The sequence below is a fragment of the Muscardinus avellanarius genome (genome assembly GCF_963383645.1).
Source record: "Muscardinus avellanarius genome assembly, chromosome: 3".
Classification (NCBI taxonomy): Eukaryota; Metazoa; Chordata; class Mammalia; order Rodentia; family Gliridae; genus Muscardinus; species Muscardinus avellanarius.
The window spans coordinates 9,489,275-9,508,093 of record NC_137788.1 but is presented as its reverse complement, the minus strand read 5'-3'; the positions used below and the strand labels follow the sequence as shown (position 1 = coordinate 9,508,093).

Genomic DNA, 18,819 nt, shown 5'->3' with positions numbered 1-18,819 from the left:
AGGGCCTGCCGAGAGCAATCTCTTGTCTAAGGAGCAAATGTCAAGATGCTAATTGCTTCAGGTGGTCTAATCTAAGTCAACTTCAACAAAAGTAGCCAGGTATGGCGGTGCACACTTGCAATCCAGTACTGGGGAAGCTGAGACAGGAGGATCGCAGGTTGGCGGCCAGACTCAGCTACTTAGTGAGGCCCTCTGTGACTTAGTGAGACACTGTTTCAAATTTAAAAATTTAAAATAAAGTTGGGCTGAGGGTGTAGCTCAGAGGTACAATGGCCCAGGTTCAATCCTAAGTAACACACACACACACACACACACACACACACACACACACACACAATTAACAAAAGTAAGTATCTTGGCCATATGACGTTGTGTTGCTATTTGGGGGTAGGGGAGCTGTTGTTATATGAACATGTATCTAATGGCAAGCCTCCGACTCGGACCCCAACGGGACTGGGCCATGGTAGTGTGTCTGCAGTTTCTAGAAGTCTCCCCACATGGGTTTACTTTCCTCATCTCTCTAATTGAAAAGCAAAGTAAAATCAAAGGAGGTAGCCACTCTTGCTATGTTTTTGCTCGAGGGCATAAAAATTAAGAAAGTTAATACAGAATAGCTACTGTATTCCACTTGGGAGAGGCACTGAGGATTGACTTGGGGGCATTCTACCTCTGAGCTAAACCCCCAGCTCTTTTTTGGAACAAGGTCTCGCTAAGTTGTTGAGGCTGGCCTCAACCATGCAATCCTCCTGTCCCAGCCTCCAAGCGCTCCCATGGCTTCCTCATGCTCGTCCCCGAGCCTTATTTCATGTAGCTTCTGCACCGATGGACTGTTCCCATCCAGCCACTGTCACGAGCAGCTGGAAGACAGGAAATGGGTTCCTTCTAGCACTGCCCGAGATGTTCACTCCTCTCCGCTTTGGGAAAGGAGAGGGAAATACTGTGCTCTCTCAGAGTTAACTTGAGTAGAAATTACAAGTAAGAGTAAAAAGAGACTAGTTCTTACTTCCTGTAATTTTTTTTGAGGGGGGACAAGGCAAATGCTACTCGTTTTAAGTATTTCAACGTTAAACCTGCCCTCCTGCTTGTTTACTTTAAAGCGTGTTCGTGGCTCTCCCATCCTCTCTGTATCCTCTCTGTAGTGGTTTAAATAAACCCATGGCTTGAGGAGATAAACCCAAAGCTTTTGAAAGACTGACTTAGAAATTATGGTTTGAGTGGGTGTATTCGAGTTACCCCCCCATGCCATTTTGGCACGGGGCTGTATTTCTATTTTCTGTATTTCTATCTTTCTAATAAACTTCTTTAAAAAAAGAAAGAAAGAAAGAAAGAAAGAAAGAAAGAAAGAAAGAAAGAAAGAAAGAAAGAAAGAAAGAAATTATGGTTTGAGCATAAAGTTACAGCTGAGAAAACTAACAGCAAGCACATGCCGAGGCTTCAAACCTGCGCTCATCCAGACACGGGCTCTGTAACGATTCCAGACACGGGGGCGCGGGCCCTGCGCGCACGTCAGCTCCCGGAGGTGTGCGCACGAGGCTCCTGCTCGCCAGCCACCGGCCAGCGCTTAGGGGCGTCAGGGCAGGCGCACCCGAGGGCAAATGGAACACACTTGGTGGCGAGGGCAGGTGTGCACCGCCCTCGAGTGGGCCCTGCCCAACGCGTGTGAGCGCACGTGTGAAAAGGAAAACTTCATAGACCTTGAACACATGACACACTCCACACAGCCCTTATGGAATTCCACAGAGCAGCCACTGGAATGTGACAGGACAGTTTTCCTAGGATTTAGGGATATAAAATAAGAAAGCACTACCCAGGGCTAACAAGGAAAAGTAAAGAGAAAGACAGAGACAGAGATAGATTGCTTGATTCCTGCCAGGCATGGTGGTGCACTCTGTAACCCCAGTACTTGGCAGCTAAAACAGGAGGATCACAAGTTTGTTTGTTTGTTTTGTTTTTTGGGGGTTTTTTTTGGTGGTACTGGGGGTGGACCCCAGAGGCTTTCTACCTTTGGGCTATACTCCCAGACCTATTTTATACTTTATTTGGAAACAGGATCTCACTAAGTTGCCTAGAGCCTCACTAAGTAGCTGAGGCTGGCTTCGAACCTGTGCGATCCTCCTGTCTCAGCCTCCCAACACCACATCCCACAGGATCACGAGTTTGAGACCAGCCTCAGCGACTTAGCAAGACCCCGTTTCCAAATAAAAATAAAAAGGGCTGGAGGTGCAGCTCAAAGACAGAACACACGTGGGCTCAATCCCAGCACCACACACAAAGGGAGAGATTCTTCAGAAGAACTTCTCTCGGTAGGAAGGAGGTAATTCACAAAAACAAGACAAAAGCAATAAGCAAGCTTTCCCAAGGAATGGAATACATCAACACCTGGGCTTCTATTTTCTTTTTTAGGTGAACTGACTGCTGAATCCCATGAGGTTTTCCAGAATAACAGGAGAGAAGAAGAAAAAGCACAACCCACATTATACCTTGAAGAAAAAGCTGTCTCTGTACGCACTGCGACTTAAAATCAAATCCTCAAAAACAAACACAAGGAAAGTTTTCCATTAAAATGCTACACATGAAAAGCTGTTATTTGTCTTAAAATAGAAACCCTCCTGCATAAATGTCTTGAAATATCTTGGCAATGCTGCTTCCAAAGCAAACTGCAGCAATATGCTCATGAGCCCATGTGGAAGGAGTATGGGAGCCCCTGGATGAGAGCTAGTTACTCAGAAGTACGGAAGACCTGGCCTTGTGGCCGGTGCCTACTTTTAGGGACAGTCCTGTGGGACTGCGCCTCAAGCCCGCGAGGCCTGCGCCAGCGGCATCACTGAACCGCCGGTCCCCAGGTGATCTCTGCACCGCTGGAAACGGCCGGTGTCAGCAGAGTCCTGAGCAGAAGCAGCATCTATTGGTGACTGACATATGACAGGCACTCAACAAGTACCAACTGCTCATTGCTATTTTGTTAGTCTTATGATCTTATCATCAAATCTTATATACATTTTCTCAAAACTGCTCTCTCCCTGCGTTATTAGCTATTAGACTAAAAATAGGAGTAACTAGCTGGGAGTTTCAGCAAGTGCCTTCTGGCACATCAGGACAAGTTTGCACTGGAGGAGCAGAGTCTGGCGAGCGGCTCTGGAGGCCCGCCAGGAGGGAAGAAAGCACACCACACGGGACATCGCCCGTTCCGGCGGGCCCACGCGGCCTCCGCGGACGCAGCGAAGGGCGAGGCTGGCTCATCAGACTGTCCCCAGTTCCCTCGACTCTGAGTTACTAGGCGCTTCCAAGCTCTGCTATTTATCCTCAGAGGATTCTGGTTTTCCCAAATATAAAATGAAAATGACAGTGCTCCTGCCCTGGTTACCTCCCAAGCGCGCCAAGGGAGCAGAGAACCGCAGAGCAAGAGCCCATCTACGATCCTACCGGCCAGACATCTTTATATGGCTCCAGGTAACCCTGCGACAACTCCAGCCTAGGAAGTAGCCCCGCCGTGCTGCTGTTAGAGGAAGACGGCCTGTCCCTGGCAAAGCACTACGGAAAGCTGGAAAGTTGGTTTCCTTGTTTGTTTGCTAAAGTTAGTAAGGGTAATAACATATTACTTTAATTAAAAAGGTTAATTGAGCCAGGCATGGTGGCGCACGCTTGTAATCCCAGCATTCGGGAGGCAGGTACCGGAGGATCGCGGTTCTCGGCCAGCCTCAGCTACATAGTGAGGCCCTTTGCAACTCAGTGAGACCCTGTTTCAAAAAATAAAAGATGAAAAGCAGGGCTGAGGGTGTAGCTCGGAGGTAGAATGCCCCTGAGTTTCATCTCCAGTACAGAAAAAAAAAAAAAAAAGGTTAATTGAAATGTCAATAAAATGTTAAAAAATATTCTTCAGGCCATGTATGCTACAAGTGATCACAGTCATGGATCGCCTTCTGGCAGCAGAGCAGCTCTCTGGTCAGTGCTCAAACGCTACCTGAACTGAAAAGACAATGCCGAAGTCGCTCACCTTATCTTGTAAGGAAAAGGTCCCAGGGAAACCAGCAAAGAGAAACTTGTTCTTCACTTTCAGCTTCCCCAAGTTTGCTACAATCAGTTTATTTGACCTGGAACTTTCTGGGATAAGAAGCACAGGAGCACCAGCCTCGATATCCAGGAGAACCCGAGAGCAGCGCTGAGCCTGATCCCGCACCTGAAGGAAACAGGAAAATTACTTAACAGCTCCATAAATTCCAGTCTTATAACCAAATCCCGGAGGTTTCCTGGATTTACAAAATAATTTAAAACTCCCACAAAGCACAGCCCATGGCTACCACAGAATTAAGTTAGAAGTCGGCAGCAAGATGATACTGGAGAAGTCTTAAATATTTGGAAATTAAACTACATACTTAAATAACCTAGGGGTCAAAGGAGAAACCACAAGAGAAATAAAAAAATTCCTTCACCAAAATGATAAAGCAGTAGGAGTAGCTATTACGTTATCACACCAGCATCCTATCTTTCCGGTCTACTTTTCCTATACATTCTGTGTTACTTTTTACCATTTTATTAGTGCGTTGTAACTACACATGATAGTGGGGTTTGACGCAATACCCATACATATGTACACAGCACTTGGTGTATTTCCTCCTGCAATGCACGCGGTTGCCCTTGACCCTCCCACGCGTGTTATGGGAATGGGGGCGAGACCTTCGTACCGAGACAGCATTAGTTTTCCCCTCCTCGCCTCCCTCCCCTAGGCCCCTTTCACCATTCTTTTTCTAGAAACTTCTTATTTCCCCATCTAATTTGATGGATAGTTTTTCTGGGTAGGAAATTTTTGGCTGGAAGTTGTTTTCTTTCAGAGTTTGGAATATGTTACTCCATGCCCTTCTGGCTTTCATGACTTGGTTTGGGAAGTCTGAAGTGATTCTAATTGGTTTGCCTCTGAATGTCACTTGGCCCTTTGTTTTTGTTGCCTTTAAGATTCTCTGCTTGGCTTCCACATTGGTCATTTTGACAATTATGTGGCGTGGGGATCCTCTCCTCTGATCCTGTCTAAAGGGAGTTCTATAAGTTTCCTGGACCTGTGTATCGACCTCTTGCTCTATGTTTGGAAAATTTGCTGCTATTACTTCTTTGAAGAGATTGTTGATCCCTTTGGTTTCACTTTCTTTTCCCTCCTCTATTCCAATTATTCTTAGGTTAGCTCTCTTAAAATGGGCCCATATTTCTTTAAAGTGAAATTCCTGCTGTCAGATTTCTTTTCTAAATTATAAACTATTCATTCATTTTTGGAGTGATCATCTTCTAGGAGTGAGATTCTATTCTCCATGTGGTCTAATCGATTGTTTATAGTTTGAGTTGATGCCTTTATTTCAACGATTGCATCCTTTATCTTTTTTAGACTCTCTCTAAATTCTTTTCAAAGGTCCTGTATTATTTCTACAGTTATTTTCCTGATTTGATCTTCTGGAGATCTCTGAATTTCTGTGTTATTAGGTTCTGATATTGTGGGGTTGTGGGCGTTCATTGCTCCATTGTTATTCCACTTTCCCATGATTTCAGAAGTTTGTGCCTTCTCTGAATTCTTCCCCAGGTCACCATGGCTTCACTTAGAGTGCTCTGGATCTCGAGTTTGTCGTAATCTCAGCCACTACTACTCCTTTACTGGGTTGTATCGCAAAGTCTCAGACCCAGAGAGTTAATCGAGGCTGCACAAGACCGTGGGGGGTGCCTGGCTGGGTGTTTTCCCACGGGAAGCTGCAACTTAGGGCGTGGTATCTCTGCCACCGCTACTCCTTCACTGGGTCGGATTGTAAAATCTCAGACCCAGGGAGATTATCAAAGCTGCGCAAGTCCCTGGGGGTACAGTGCTGGGATTTCTCCTTTAAGGGCCACAATTTCATTTACAGTTGTTGTGCACGCTGATCTGGAGCTGTCCCGGGCGTGGTAAACTCACTGCCGCTGCTGGCAATATGGTGCCGCTGCCACACCCTTGGCCTTAAGGCTGGGCGTATTTCTTTTCTGGTCTTGAGGTGAGTCCCTGGAGGGCATGATGAGCTTGGCCACTGGGAGTTTCAGATGTTCTTTGTGCTGAAAGAGCTGCTGAATTACACCCGAATGATCTTCAGCTGCTTACTTCAGCTCCTTGTTTACCTTTCTTCTCTGGAGCCTGGTGCTGTGAGGCATGATGGCGCCGGTGCGGCTCCACAATGCGGGCTGGTTTCTTTTCTGGTCTCTGGTTGTTCTTCTAGTCTTCTTTTTCTCTGTCCCTTGTATTTACAGTTTTTATTTCTCTGCTGACAGTATTTTCTGGCTATGAAAAGCGCTGATTTTGTGGCAATAGAGATCGAGTGTTAGTAAGAATCGTAAATGCTGCTTTTCTCGGTCGCCATCTTTCCGGAAGTAAGTCTTTTTATTTTTTGAAACAGGGTCTCACTGAGTTGCAGAGGGCCTCACTAAGTAGCTGAGGCTGTCTGTGAACCATGATCCTCCGGTCTCAGCCTCCCGAATGCTGGGATTACAAGCGTGCACCACCACGCCCAGCCCAACTATCTATAATTTGATTATGCTACTTTTATATTTTAAAAAATATATTATTAAGCATCGTGGCACAAGCTTGTAATCCCAGTACTTGGGAGGCTGACAGGAGAATCGAGGGTTCATGGCCAGCCTCAGCTACTTAGTGAGGCCCTCACAACTTAGTGAGAGCCTGTTTCAAAATAAAGAATAAAAAACAAGCCTGGGGCTGTAGCTCAGAGGTAGAATGCCCCAGGGTTCAATCCCCAGTACAGCAAAAAAAAAAAAATTTTTTTTTTAGGGAAGATTCTGACAGACACTGAACAAAGGACTAGTTCGAAGTGGATCACATTCAAAATGAAAAGAATGTCTCATTCTTTTCACAGAAAGGAATCCTTGCACAACTGAGCTGTTAGCTGCTACCATGTTCAAAAGCAAGTGCGGTGAGCAGACAAATGCAAAGCAAAAAACAAGGGTTGTGGTGTCCAGTGGGATCCGAGTTGGGGACGCACACAGTGCCCAAGACACCACGGATCCTACAGGCATGTTAATGTGGTCCCTTAAGAACGGAATCCGCCGAGCGGTGGAGCACATCTGTACTCTCAGGACTTGGGAGCCTGAGACAGGAGGACTGCAGTTTCAAGGCCAGCCTCAGCATCTTGGTGAGAGTCTCAGCAACCTAGTGAGACCCTCTTCCAAAATAAAAGTTAAAAAAAAAGGGCCAGGCACCGCTGCACACACCTGTAGTTTCAGATATGGAGGTTTAGACAGGAAGACCACAGGTTAAGGCCAGCCTCAGCCACTTAGTGAGGCTCTCAGCCACTTAGTAAGACCCTGTTTCAAAACAAAAAATAAGAAAGTAGGGCTGGAAGTGTAACTCGGAGGTAGAATGTCCCTCGGTTCAATCCCTAGAACCACAAAAAAAAGGGGGGGGGCTTGGGGTAAAGCTTGAAAGCAGAATGCTCCTGGATTCAATCCCAAGTACCACACATATACTCACAAAAGAATGACACAAATATATTATTCTTTCAAGATGAGGCTGTTGCTCAATGGAAGAGCACTTGCCCACCATGCACAAGGTCCCCGAGTTCAACTCCCACCACAACAAAAAAACTGTATTCATAATTTTTTCAATTTGTATATTATTATTATTTTCAAACAACTACTAAGTTATTAGAACATATGTGCTTAAGTTGTGTAGACTTCATTACTTTTCCGTGTGTGTGTGGTACTGAGGCTTGAACCCAGGGTCACTCTACCGCAAACCTGCAACCCTCCTGTCTTGGCTTCCCCAGCAATGGACTACAAGCATGTGCCACCATTCCCAGCTCAGACTTCATTACTTTGTAATGAAAATTTACAAAGTATGTTTAGTAAATTTTGGCCTAGGATATACCACAAAAAAAGACCAAATCATTAAGGGTACTTGAACTGAAAAGTTTGGAGACTTTCAATCCATTCAGGAAAAAAAAACACCTATCACTTTCAAAGAGAAGTATTTTCTCTAAGTTCCTAAAAGAGCCCAGAGGTCTTAAATGTGATTTGTAAATTTCCTTTTTTTTAAATTTATTTTATTTTATTATTATTATTTTTGGGTGGTACTGGGGTTCCTGGAAGCCCTTCTACCTCTGGGATACACTCCCACGGGCTACACTCCCAGACCTATTTTTTTTAACTTTTTTATGTGGAAACAGGGTCTCTTAAGCCAGCGCGGCTGGCTCCGAACCAGCGCGATCCTTCTGTCTCCGCCTCCCAAGCGCGGGGATTAAAAGCATATGCCACTACGCCCGGCCTTCTTTTCATTTTTTAGGAAAACTAAAGCTAAACTTTAGGGAAAATTAGAGTGTGAAATAATAGAGCCGGGCATGGTGGCACACACTTGTAATGCCAGTACTTGGGAGGCTGAGACAAGAGAATCGTGGTTCACAGTCAGTCTCAGCTACTTAGGCTCTCCGCAACTTAGTGAGAACATGTTTCAAAATAAAGAATAAAAATAGGGCTGGAGGTGTAGCTCAATCCCCAGCACCACACAAATACACACACACACACACACACACACACACACACACACACACACACACACAGTGTGAAATAATAAAAAAAGAGGTAAAACTCCCAATCACATAGGATTTCTGTAGGCACCTTGCTACACAGAGGACACAGCCCTAGTTTCAAGGCGCGGTGCCCAGGTCTACCTCAGGGGCCTCAAGGCTCTAAGGCCCAGTCAACTGGAAAGGCGAGTGGGAGGCGGGCTCCTACCGTCTGGCCCTGGATGGCGGCACGCTGGCGCCCCAGCACGTCCTGCAGCTGCGTGAAGTGCTGGATGAAGGCCACCACCTCGGCCTGGAAGCGCTGCGTGTGCACGTACTGTGCGGAGGCCATCTGCAGGCTCACACGCATGTCGTGCTCCCTCCGGAGCAGAGGGTCGGGCTGCCCATACCTAGGGGGAGGGACAGAAACGTGACTCGGACAGCAGCAAGAGACAGGTCTGTCTGAAGAAAGCTCAGGCTGAGTCAGTGCCTCCCCTGAAGACAGCTTTAACCAATACAGTGGGTAACTCCAAAGACAAGAACTTTTCTAAGCCTCTGCAACGTGCTGAGGACTGTGAGGTCTGGCGTGACCCCCAGGGCTCCACACGGGGCAGCTCCAGGCCTGCTGAGCTCACCCTGATTCCAGCGCTCACTCGGGCCACCTGTGGCTCTGGCCTTTCCCCAGGGCCACTTTTCCTGCCTGTAGGGGAAAGGGAGCATTCCTGCCTTCCCTGTTCCTGGCAAAGATGGTGACAATGTAAACTTGAAAGAAAATAAAAAGCAAGTGTCGTGGATACACTTGTAATCCCAGTACTTGGGAGGCTGAGACAGGAAGATCACAGGTTCTCAGCCAGCCTCAGCTACTTACTGAAGCCCTCTGCAACTCAGTGAGACCTTGTTTCCAAATAAAGAATAAAAGACGGGTGTGGTGGCGCAAGCTTGTAATCCCCGTGCTTGGGAGGCTGAGACAGGAGGATCGCACAGGTTCGAAGCCAGCCTCAGCTACTTAGTGAGGCTCTCAGCAACTTAGTGAGACCCTGTTTCCAAATAAAATATAAAATAGGTCTGGGAGTGTAGCCCAGACGTAGAAGGCCCCTGGGGTCTACTCCCAGTACCACCACCAAAAAAAAAAAAAATAAAACAAAATAAAAATAAAGAATAAAAAATCAGGCTGGGGGTGTAGCTCAGAGGTAGAATGCCCCTGGTTTCAATCCCCAGTACCGTAAATAAATAAATAACCAAAATACATGGTATAATTATTATCCATCATTAACAACATCCTCAGACTGAAATCACTCCAGAGCTCTTAGAACTACACAGAAGCGCAGCACTGATCTAACTCAGTCCCCTCGTCGTGAACACGGGAGACGGAGGCGTGGAGTCCACGCGGCTTGCCTCGGGCAGCCGCATGAAATCCCAGGCCTTCCGATGGCCACAAGTATCTAAACGACGTCCCGTCTGCTGACGCCGCCCCAGTGACGCACGCCAGCACAGAGCCTCTCTGATGACACCGAGCACCAATCAGACCCCTCACAATCAGGTCTTTTTACTTTTCTTCACTGTTTCTCTAACAAGAATTTTTTTTCCTTTACAGGACTGGGAATTGAATCCAAAAGGTTCCATCACTGAGCTACACTCCTAGCCCTTTTTAGTTTTTATTTTGAAACGGTGTCTTGGCTGGGCATGGTGGCTCACCAGTAATCCCAGTACTTGGGAGGCTGAGACAAGAGGATTGTAGGTTCAAAGTCCGCTTTGGCAATTTAGCAAGACCCTGTCTAAAAATAAATAACAAAAAATAAAAAGTGCTGGGGGTATAGCTCAGAGGCAGAACGCCCCTGGGTTCAATCCCCAGAACCAAACAAAATTAAAAATGAAACAGCATTTCACCAAGTTTCCATACTGACTTCAAACCTTTGATCCTCCTGCCTCGGCCTCCCAAGTACTGGGATCACAGTCCTGTGCCGGCTGTGAGCCACCTTTGGTTAAACTGTGTTACACGAGCTCTGTCTAAGCAGCCCTTCCCACGATCACTGCGTGTCCTACGAAGCTTCCTGAGCCTCTCACTCACTTTACTTTCTCCCCTTTGGTGCTCCCGGGGATGGCTCCCGGGGACTCACGCATGCCGGGCCACCCACCACTCTACCGCCGCGCCACACCTGCAGCCCACCAACAAGAATTTTAAACAGCAAGACTCCAATGACTATCAAGAGATTAAAGATGGACTTTTTACTTGAAAGTCTGGAAGATGAGTGCTTCTTCTCCGCTCGTGGTGAAGCGCTCTCTGTAGAACTCTCCGTGGGAGGTCAGGTCGCTCAGAGACAGACTCCCGATGCTGCCCTGCAGGGCCAGGTCTCCCTCTAGGAGGTGAAAGCAGGACACTGTTACGGGCCGGTGGCTGCCACAGGACTTCAGCACGGCCGGGGCAACGGCCGACAGACGCTTCTTAATCAAACTAACGTCCAAAGAAAATGTTCATATTCCAACACCCTGAAAAATATTTTATATAATATTTCGGAGTCTCAATGCCAAAGGCCAAAGAGAGTTGAAAGAATAGTGGTATCACACATTCGCAAGGGGAAAAACATTAAAAGTAAATGTACAGCAGGCATGAAAGCTCGGTTCAGCTCGTTTTCTCCCCAAGGACTACTCTTGTTTTTAGCACGGCAATAAGGCCCAAGTTTTATAATATTCACCATGGACGTCTGTGTTCTTTACGGAATGACTAGTATTTTAGTTCACACTTTATAAATCTCTACTACTCAGAACTTGATGCAGTTGGTCATTTGTGTCCAGTTAGGAATTCTAAGCTGGGCGGGTGGTGCACACTTGTGATCCTAGCACTCGGGAGGCCGAGACAGGAGGATCGCAGCCAGCCTCAGCTACACAGCGAGACCCTTTGCAACTCTGTGAGACCCTGTTTCAAAATAAAGAATAAAAAATAGGGTGAGGGGTATAGCTCGGAGGTAGAAGGCCCCTGGGTTCCATCCCTGGCACTGCAAAATAAAAAGAGTACTGACAGACAAAACCCCACTTGAAAGAAAAGAACGCAGCTTTGCTATAACACCCTGCTGCATGAGAGCCTGCCCTCGCTTGGTGGCTTCTCCTTTAAGACTACAGACAGAATGAACATATCCCTTGGTTTTTATGCCTGCTTTTGAAGGTCTAGCTATTCATGATGTCCCCTTTAGCCCTCAAAAATACACCAATTTGGACAAGAAAATTATATTGTCAGCCTAGAAATTATTAAAAACAAAGACAGAAGCCGGGCGTGGTGGCGCATGCTTGTAATCCCAGCATTTGGGAGGCTGAGACAGGAGGATCCCAGTTCACGGCCAGCCTCAGCTATTTAGTGAGGCCCTCTGCAACTCAGTTGAAACCCTGTTTCAAAATAAAGAATAAAAAATAGGGTTGGGGTGTAGCTTAGAAATAGAATGCCCCTGGGTTCCATCCCAGTACCACCAGAAAAAAAAAAAAAAAAGAAAAAAAGAAACTAAGATGGCCAGGGTGCATCCTAACTACTGAGTTAGATGCTAGGATGGAGGTGGGGTCAGGAGGGGGAGGCTAGGCCAGACGCCTGCCTTTAACAGGCCATCCAGATGGGGATCCAGAAGCCAGTATTCGGGGACCGCCACCGCAAAGTACGACCAGACCAGAAGGCACGCCCACATCGCCAGCCACGGTGACGGAGCGTGTGAGGACGAGACGGGCCGGGCCGTCAGCGCCAGGCTGCGGTTTGCTGCCTCCCACTTACCAGTCAGCTCCAGGTGTGCTACCAGCTTGGACACATTCGCTTTGGCCAGCTCACTGGTGGTCTTATTCAGCACGAGAGAGAGAGAATGTACCTAGGAGCACAGCAGATACGGCAAGGCAAATATTACTAGTGGGGAAAGTGATTCAGGAAAGCAGCAGCCCCGAATCAAGGGAGATGCAGGAAGGCTCGAGAAATCTGAAGGCAAAAACTTCCATGATGCCAAGTCCACACTGTTGCCAGTCAAACTACGATCTGAAGCCGGGCGTGGTGGCGCATGCTTGTAATCCCCGCGCTTGGGAGGCAGAGACAGGAGGATCGCGCAGGTTCGAAGCCAGCCACACGCACTGGCTTAGGAGACCCTGTTTCCAAGTAAAAATGTAAAAATAGGTCTGGGAGTGTAGCCCGGAGGTAGAAGGGCTTCCAGGAACCCCAGCACCACCAAAAATAAAAAGAAAAGAAAAGAGAAGAGAAAAACGATCTGAGCTGAAGCCCATGAGAAAGGAGCTTGGCCGGGCAGCCGAAGTCCCAGGTGCGGTGGCTTTTCTCTGTGCGTGCCTCTTCTGCTCAGTTAGAGAATGCATATTACAGAACAATTTCCCACCTGGCATGGTGGCACACACCAATAATCCCAGGATCTGGGAGGCTGAGACAGGGGGACCAAGAAAGTTAGCGAAGTCCTCTGCAACTTAGTGAGACCAATGTTTCAAAATAAGAAATAAAACTGGAAGCCAGGCGTGGTGGCCCATGCACGTAATCCCATCATTCCGGAGGCTGAGACAGGAGGATCGCAGCTCAAGGGCAGCCTCAGCTACTTAGTGAGGCCCTCGGCAACTCAGTGAGACCCTGCAAATAAACAATAAAAAAATAGGGCTGGGGGGTGTATCTCGGAGGTAGAATGCCCATGGGTTCCATCCCCAGACCCGCAAAAAAAAAGAGAAAATCAGGCAATCAGGCTGAGAGTATAGCTCAGTGGTAGAATGCCCCTGGGTTCAGTCCCTAGTACCACCAAAAACAAAAATCCCATTTTGGTATTCACTGCTAATACTGCAAAATTCTGTAATATCTCAAACAGATTCATGAAGTAGTCTCATCTACTTCAAAATGAAATTATTTCGAATCTTGCCTAATGCCTTTGAACAAATACGTAACAGAAGCCTGTGCTGACCAAACAGGACTCACCCAGGAACCCAAAGCAGAGACTCCTTCCTAGGGACAGCCACGGACAGAAGAAAAAGAGGCGCACTGTGCTGGGAGGAGCGTTTGATAAGAATCCAACCGGTCGTGTAATATTACAAGTACTGAAGAGGAGAGCCTCGGGAGTCTAAGATCAGCAGCGTGGGATCCCAGCAACTTCACCCTAGCACTACACTCAGTGACGAAAGGGAAGAGGAGACACGGCCCAGAGCAGCCCCCACGCCCACCGCGGCGCCCAGCGGGAGGCCGGGCCTTGCCACGCCGCATCTCCTCTTTTCTTTCTTTCTTCTCCTCTTCTTTCTGTGTGTGTGTGTGTGTGTGTGTGTGTGTGTGTGTGTGTGTGTGTGTGGCATTCTACCTCCAAGCTATACTCCAGACCTTTTTATTTTTTTATTTGGAAAGAGGGTCTTGCTAAGTTGCTGAGGCTGGCCTCGAACCTGCAATCCTCCTGTACTGGGACTTCAGACATGCGCCACTATGCCCAGAACCCTGTACCTTCATTGCCTACCACAAAGTAGATATCACTAAAGTACGTGAATGACTGGGAGGAAAAAGATGAGAAAAGAATGGGGGGGAGGGGGGGAAGGAAAACTAAGGCGGGCCTGGTGGCACGCACTTGTAATCCCAGTACTTGGAGGCTGAGACGGGAGGCTCAAAGGTTCGCGGCCAGCCTCAGCAACTTGTGAAGCCCCCTGCACCTTAGTGAAACTCTATTTCAAAATAAGGAATAAAATTAATCTAGGGTGTAGCTCAGAGGTAGATGGCCCTGAGTTCAATCCCCAGAACCACAAAAAACTAGAGAGAGAGAGAGAGAGAAAGAGAGAGAGAGAGAGAGAAAAAGAGAGAGAGAGAGAGAGAGAGAGAGAGAGAGAGAGAGAGAGAGAGAGTAGAAAGGAAGGAAATGGTATCTCTGGAATTTGCTTTAAAATAATTCAGCAAAAGCCGGGTGTGGTGACACAAGTTTATAATCCTAATACTTGGGAGGCTGAGACAGGAGGTCCACGGTCAGCCTCAGCAACTTACCTTATTACAAAATAAAGAATAAAAAATTGAGCTGGGGCTGGAGCTCAAAGGTAAAATGCTCCTGGGTTCAATCCCCAGCACTAAACACACACTAAATTATATATATATACATATATGAAATTATCTATAAATAAAAGCAAAACATTTTCAGCAAAGAAAAAAAGAAAAATATGATGAATTACAGGTTAGGTATATGAAGTTCATTACACTATTTTCCCTATAAAGTGTTTGAAATTTTTCATAATATTTTCCAAAAATTTTTATTTCAAAAAGGACTTTTGTGTGTGTGTGTGGGGGGGGAATGAACCCATGGACATTCTACCTCTGAGCTACAACCCCATCCCAATTTTTTATTCTTTATTTTGAAACAGGGTCTCGCTAAGTTGCGGAGGGCCTCACTGAGTAGCTGAGGCCGTCCTCTAACCACGATCCTCCGGTCTCAGCCTCCCGAGTATGAAACAAGCACCTCTGCCTTTTTGTAACAGACACCCAGATTATGTGGCACGGCTGCCGACAGGAGCGGTTTCCCAAATGAAAGCAAAATGCTCACATTTAAATAACCCCCAATCCATGTTTAGAGCTTCAAGGAGCCCAAGGGCAGCAGTACCTTGAGATCCAGTTTGGTGTTGACTGGCTCCTGGAGCTCGGCCTCGGTGGAGGCCGTGGATTCCAACCTCACACTCTGGAGAACGTCCTCGGGCGGCACCTTCATCGCATGGTTGTCTGCGGTGGAGCCGATTCCAAAAAAATCCAGTATCACAACCCAGGTCTGCAGGGTGATCAGCACGTCCAAGCAGTTAAAGTCGACGTCGATGCTCCGGTTTACCCGATTGTAACTGGAAGAGAACTCTGGATGCTTCTTATCCACCAAAAATATGTTGATGTGGACCAGGGAGTCATCAAATTTACTCTTTGCCGCCGGTGTCTTGGGCTCCTCTGCCGTTGGAGAAGGTGGTGGGGTCAGGGGGCAGTCCTTGCCCTGGACTTCCTTCTGCTGCTTCCGGGAGGCAGAGGTGGGTCTCTGGTACAACTGGAAGACGTTGGGGGCTTCCTCCATGTGGGAGGGGAGAGAGCGAGGCATGTCGGGATACTCCACGTTGGACACGGAAGGACAAGACTGAGAGAGATACTCCTTCTGCGCCAGACTGGACGGCTTGGGAGCACCCCGGGACACCATGAGGTTCTTGTATTTGGAGTCTGGGTTTTTGTCCAGTAAGTCCTCCATCAGCAGGGAACGCAGGGCGATCTGGATGGACAAGGTCTGGGGATGGTCTTTACTGAATTCCACCTCAAAGTCCTGAAACTTTAAGCTCACAAGACCTTGGGCGCCCAGAGTCAGATCTCCACTTAGCTGAACCTGAAGCTCTGCTATACAAAAGTTGGCCTGGATCTGCGTAAAGGCTCTGGCCTCCCTCGTGGACAGGGACTTGTGCGAGGTGCTGGAGAAGCTGGAGTGGCTGAACAGGCCGTTTCCCTTCCTCTCCGTGTCCGTGGAAGGCTCCCCGCTGGAGCCCAGAGTGGGCACAGGAGAGCTCGGGCTGGGGGAGGAGGCCGCGCTGGCGGGAAACTTGCTCAGGTCTTCGCTGTACACGAGGTTGTCCAGTGTCTGCAAAACCTGCTCATACACGTGCTTGGCTAACACCACCTGCATGCAGAGGGAAGCTCGGTTACTGCCTGCTCGTGCTCACCACACTCAGACGCACGCACACAGCTCCAGAGCACTCCCGGGGGGGGGGGGGGTGTTTGTGGGTTTGCCGGGAGGCTGTAAGTCAGCTGACAGAAGGGAATGCTGCTCCCATTTCGTTTCTACGCTTAACTCTTTCTGACCCACTTCTATTCACAAAGCCCTCCCTAGCACGCTGCAGAATAATCTACATGAGTAAATAAATCTTCAGGAGTGATGGCTGGATACCCCTGTCAGTAAAGTCAATCTTTTTTTTTTTGGGTATGTGTGTGTGTGTGTGTGTATGTATGTGGTGGTGGGGGCGGAACCCAGGGGCTTTCTACCTCTGGGCTATACTCCCAGACCTATTTTATATTTTATTTGGAAACAGGGTCTCACTAAGTTGCTGAGAGCCTCACTCAGTAGCTGAGGCTGGCTTCAAACCTGTGTGATTCTCCTGTCTCAGCCACCCAAGCGCGGGGATTACAAGCGTGCGCCACCACGCCCGGCTAAAGTCACTCTAACTACATACAATAATTGCCGAAATTGAAGAGAATGTGACCGCAAGCGCAATGTGGTACACCTGAGGACTGAGAACAGGAGGCATGGTTCTAAAGCTGGCTGGACGCCGGCAACTAGTAGAGCAGACAGTGTCCCATGCCTTTTAAAGGATAATGGTAATCATGGTTGTTTGTGTCTCCTCTCTCTTCACTTATTTCCTTTCTTATCTTTTTCTTGTTGCTGTTGCAGTACTAAAGGTTGGACTGAGGGCCTCATGTATGCTAACCAAGCGCTCTGCCACACAACTATAACCCAGCCCCTGTATTTTTATTTGAGGAAGGTCTCACCAAGTTGGGACTGCAGGTGGACACCATGCACCTGGCTATTTTCTTTTAATTACAACTTCTTATTTAATATCTCTTCAAACAAGTTTGGTTTTTGTTGTTGTTGTTGTTGTTGTTGTTGTTGTTGTTGTTGTTGTTGTTGTTCTGGTGGTACTGGGGGTGGAACCCAGAGGCTTTCTACCTCCGGGCTATCCTCCCAGACCTATTTTATACTTTATTTGGAAACAGGGTCTCACTAAGTTGCTGAGAGCCTCACTAAGTAGCTGAGGCTGGCTTCGAACCTGTGTGATCCTCCTGTCTCAGCCTCCCAAGTGCTGGGATTAAAAGCGTGTGCCACCACGCCCGGCTTAAACGAGTTTTTTATTAGGGCCAATTTTTTAACAGAGGAATCTCAACCAATAGATGAAGGAATAATAATAGAATTAGAGCCATTGTGTAATAGGAAGCATGGTTCTAAAGCTTCCTCTAAAATAATTTATCCCAGCGGGCGTGGTGGTGCACGCTTGTAATCCCAGCATTTGGGAGGCTGAGACCGGAAGACTGCAGTTCGCCGACAGCCTCAGCTACTTAGTGAGGCCCTCTGCAACTCAGTGAGACCCTGTTTCAAAATAAAGAAAAAAAAATATAGGACAGGGGGTGTAGCTCGGAGGTTGAATGCCCCTGGGTTCCATCCCCAGCACCACATAAATAAATAAATAAATAAATAAATAAATAAATAAATAAATAAATAAATAATTTATCCCACTGAGGTTTTTCAACCATTACATGAATGACTGGCAGGGAATTGCACTTTGATGGATTGGGTTCTTGCCATCTAAACATGATCATCGATTCTAGCATCAGTAAGAGGCAACCAGACTATATGTGCCTCCTGACACACAAAGAGATACACAGCAAATATTCTAGTCAACGGAGAAAGTAGAATTTAAAAACCTGTACGGTTTACAGGAAATATGGGCGAACAAGTTAAATGACAGCCAATCCAGAAAGTGGATGGGGCAACTGAACCAGTTTCCACAGCCAAATAAGGGTATGGAAGCCAGGCGTGGTGGCGCACGCTTGTAATCCTAGCGCTTGGGAGGCTGAGACAGGAGGATCGCGCAGGTTCGAAGCCAGCCTCAGCTACTTAGTGAGGCTCTCAGCAACTTAGTGAGACCCTGATTCCAAAATAAAATATAAATGGGTCTGGGAGTATAGCCCAGAGGTAGAAAGCCTCTGGGTTCCACCCCCGGTACCACCAAAAAAAAAAATAAAAAAAAAATAAGGGTATGGGGGGGAAGAGAAGAGAGAATCTAGATTAATAAAGACGTAAAGATATGTAATCCAAATGCAAGGTGTGGACCTTGTTTGAATCAAAGTGGCTGCGCGCAGTGGCACACACTTGTAATCCAGCATTCGGGAGGCTGAGACAGGAGGATCCTGGTTCACAGCCAGCCTCAGCTACTTAGTGAGGCCCTTTGCAATTCAGTGAGACCCTGTTTCAAAATAAAGAATAGAGCCGGGCGTGGTGGCGCACGCTTGTAATCCCCGCGCTTGGGAGGCGGAGACAGGAGGATCGCGCAGGTTCGAAGCCAGCCGCGCGCGCTGGCTTAGGAGACCCTGTTTCCAAAAATGAAAATGTAAAAATAGGTCTGGGAGTGTAGCCCGGAGGTAGAAGGGCTTCCAGGAACCCCAGTACCACCAAAAAGAAAAAAGAAAAAAGAAAGAAAGAAAGAAAGAATAGAAAACAGGGCTGGGTTGTAGCTCAAAGGTAGAATGCCCCTGGGCTCTATCCCCAGTACTGCGAGAGGGAAAAAAACAAAAAAGATGAAAAAATGTGGCAAAACC

General features: G+C 47.4%; 1 protein-coding gene across 2 annotated transcripts in view; it reads right to left on the bottom strand.

Moving 5' to 3' along the window:
• The window catches only part of VPS13D (vacuolar protein sorting 13 homolog D), a gene marked incomplete at its 3' end in the record, with an annotated part of 245,737 nt that overhangs the window by 184,234 nt on the left and 42,684 nt on the right, over nt 1-18,819 (bottom strand). For both annotated transcript variants that reach the window (XM_080692050.1, XM_080692051.1), the window contains exons 20-24: nt 15,092-16,129; nt 12,268-12,358; nt 10,747-10,873; nt 8,746-8,926; nt 3,995-4,177 (exon numbers count right to left, since the gene is read on the bottom strand). In XM_080692050.1, coding sequence (XP_080548176.1) covers nt 3,995-4,177; nt 8,746-8,926; nt 10,747-10,873; nt 12,268-12,358; nt 15,092-16,129 — 1,620 coding nt within the window. The remainder of the gene's footprint in view (nt 1-3,994; nt 4,178-8,745; nt 8,927-10,746; nt 10,874-12,267; nt 12,359-15,091; nt 16,130-18,819) is intronic.